This window comes from Echinops telfairi, unplaced genomic scaffold (genome assembly GCF_000313985.2).
Source record: "Echinops telfairi isolate 266 unplaced genomic scaffold, ASM31398v2 ScPeMD7_7412;HRSCAF=8450, whole genome shotgun sequence".
Lineage (NCBI taxonomy): Eukaryota > Metazoa > Chordata > Mammalia > Afrosoricida > Tenrecidae > Echinops > Echinops telfairi.
The window spans coordinates 11594144-11596174 of record NW_022111312.1 but is presented as its reverse complement, the minus strand read 5'-3'; the positions used below and the strand labels follow the sequence as shown (position 1 = coordinate 11596174).

The window sequence follows — 2031 nt, the reverse complement described above, 5'->3', positions numbered from 1 at the left end:
TGAAACTTATTTATAAGGGCCCCTCCAACTCCTAAAATTATGTTTATTTGTGAAAATATATAGGACTTCAACTTTTTTTTAACTCTAGAATGTAATTTTCTAACATTTTCCTAGCGTTCATCAGAAAACGAGTGTCATTTTTGTTCTAACTTTGTATTTCCAGACCTATGGCTTTATGTATTGATGACATGCTACTGGAAGCTAGCTTTATTTTAGCTACATTAGTGGACATACCGAGTACAACATCTTCGCCACAGTTGTGTCTTTCACAAGCATCAAGCAGGTAAGGCTATACTTTAATTGGAAAAGTCATCACACAATCCTGTAACAACTCAGTGGCACGCACACAGGGCACACTGAGCACTGGAACATGAAAGATCAGCTAGAGGAAGAGCTCTTCCCTTATTCTCTTCTCACAATAAGACAATTCCAAACGGTAGTTGTTTAACCTCTCACTTGTGAATTAGGTGACAGTTTACAAAGCAAAATAATTTTTTGTTCAACAATTCCAACACCTTTTGCTTTATGTCTTTTTTTTGCTTTTTGTCTTTGATTGCAATCCCCACAACTACTTGTACTGCTTCTCCCTGGGTTTGTTTCCCTTCTTCCTAGTTTCCTAACCCTTCTGAACTTTGCCCTTAGGGAAAGGCTGCCCTTTTGCTATCACATGGTGGATTAGTCAAAGAAGTGCTTACCTCCCTAGTGTTATTAGCCCCCTAAGAGCACCTATTATTTGGCTGAGAATTGAGCCTAGGGGGTGAAGTTCAGTTCCAGACCTGAGAGGTCTTTAGACTTGGGAGTTCTTTCAGATTAGGGGGTTCCATGAGTAAGCCTGGTCTTTATGATTTCATTGGACCTCCTAATGTGACCCCTCTCTCAGATGTTAGTGGTGATGTGTTTGAGAAGGTCTGTAATTCACAGCCTCACACTCTCTTTCTCAGACATGGGGACAGTCCGTTTTCTTTCATTTGTAACCTAACTTTATTGGGCGGGGGCATTTCATTGTAAAAGTAATGCACAGTATACTTTGGGAATTTGGAAAATACAGAAAAGAAAATTAACTCATAATTGCACTCACTCACTGCCATCGAGTTGATGCAGATGCATAGCAACTGTTAACATTTTGGGGTTCACTTGTTTTTCGTCCTATTTTATTTATATTTGAAAACCCAATTGGGAACATATAGCATGTTCTATTACTGGTTTTTGCTTGCTTGTTTTTAGGTTCAGTTGCATGGATAGACAATATTTTGTTCATTCATCTGCATTTTGTTCATTCATTTATTGTATCCTCCTGTGGGCTATTGTGAATAATGCTATAGTAATTTACTATATAGTTGTTTGGCCTATCCTATTCCCCTCCTGCTCCCCAGACACAAAAGATATTGTACATATGTCTCAATACCACTAGCTATGCTTGAGAACATGACTTTTAATGCCTGTATAACATTTTATCACTTAGCCGAATTGGCTTACCTATGTTTCTGGTATGGCCCTGTTACATCACCAGGTGTGGCATGCACAGTAGGTTGCTTTACTAAAAAAACTGGAATCTGCTGAGAGAAATATTTAAATGCTCACACCCATGAATCTTAGCTTTCAACCATTGGTTCCAGGTTATTTCAATGCCTTCTCCAAACCAGGGCCCTCATGGTCATCCCATAAGTGTCCATTTGTTAGGCTACACAGCAGGGCAAACAGTTCATTCACTCAGTCTCTGCTTATCCCTCAGGTCAGACGCGATCCAGTCAAAATCAAAGGTTGGTGAAAAAGTGACTAACAAGGGCCCGGAGTGCATCTCAGCAAAAGCAGCCTCCAAAAGGCTCCATCCTAAGGAGACTTTCGAGAACAGCCCTGCATGGGACCCCAGTGGCAGCCCGAGGAGGAGGAGGACAGACGGAGCCGGCAGTGAGGTTCTAGGGAGTAGTGTTGGTGACACGGAGGGGGCACCAGGCTGCCCTAACCTCAAGAAGGTAAAAGGAAAATGCTGAGGTGGAACTACGCCTCAGGCAAGATTCTTGTCATCTGTCT

The 2031-nt window shown here is 41.5% G+C and overlaps 1 protein-coding gene across 1 annotated transcript in view; it reads left to right on the top strand.

Annotated features, from left to right (window-relative positions):
- The window catches only part of RAD9B (RAD9 checkpoint clamp component B), a 24981-nt gene that overhangs the window by 17613 nt on the left and 5337 nt on the right, over positions 1–2031 (top strand). Inside the window, exons 9-10 of the mRNA XM_004709703.3 lie at positions 164–283; positions 1733–1973. Coding sequence (XP_004709760.2) covers positions 164–283; positions 1733–1973 — 361 coding nt within the window. The remainder of the gene's footprint in view (positions 1–163; positions 284–1732; positions 1974–2031) is intronic.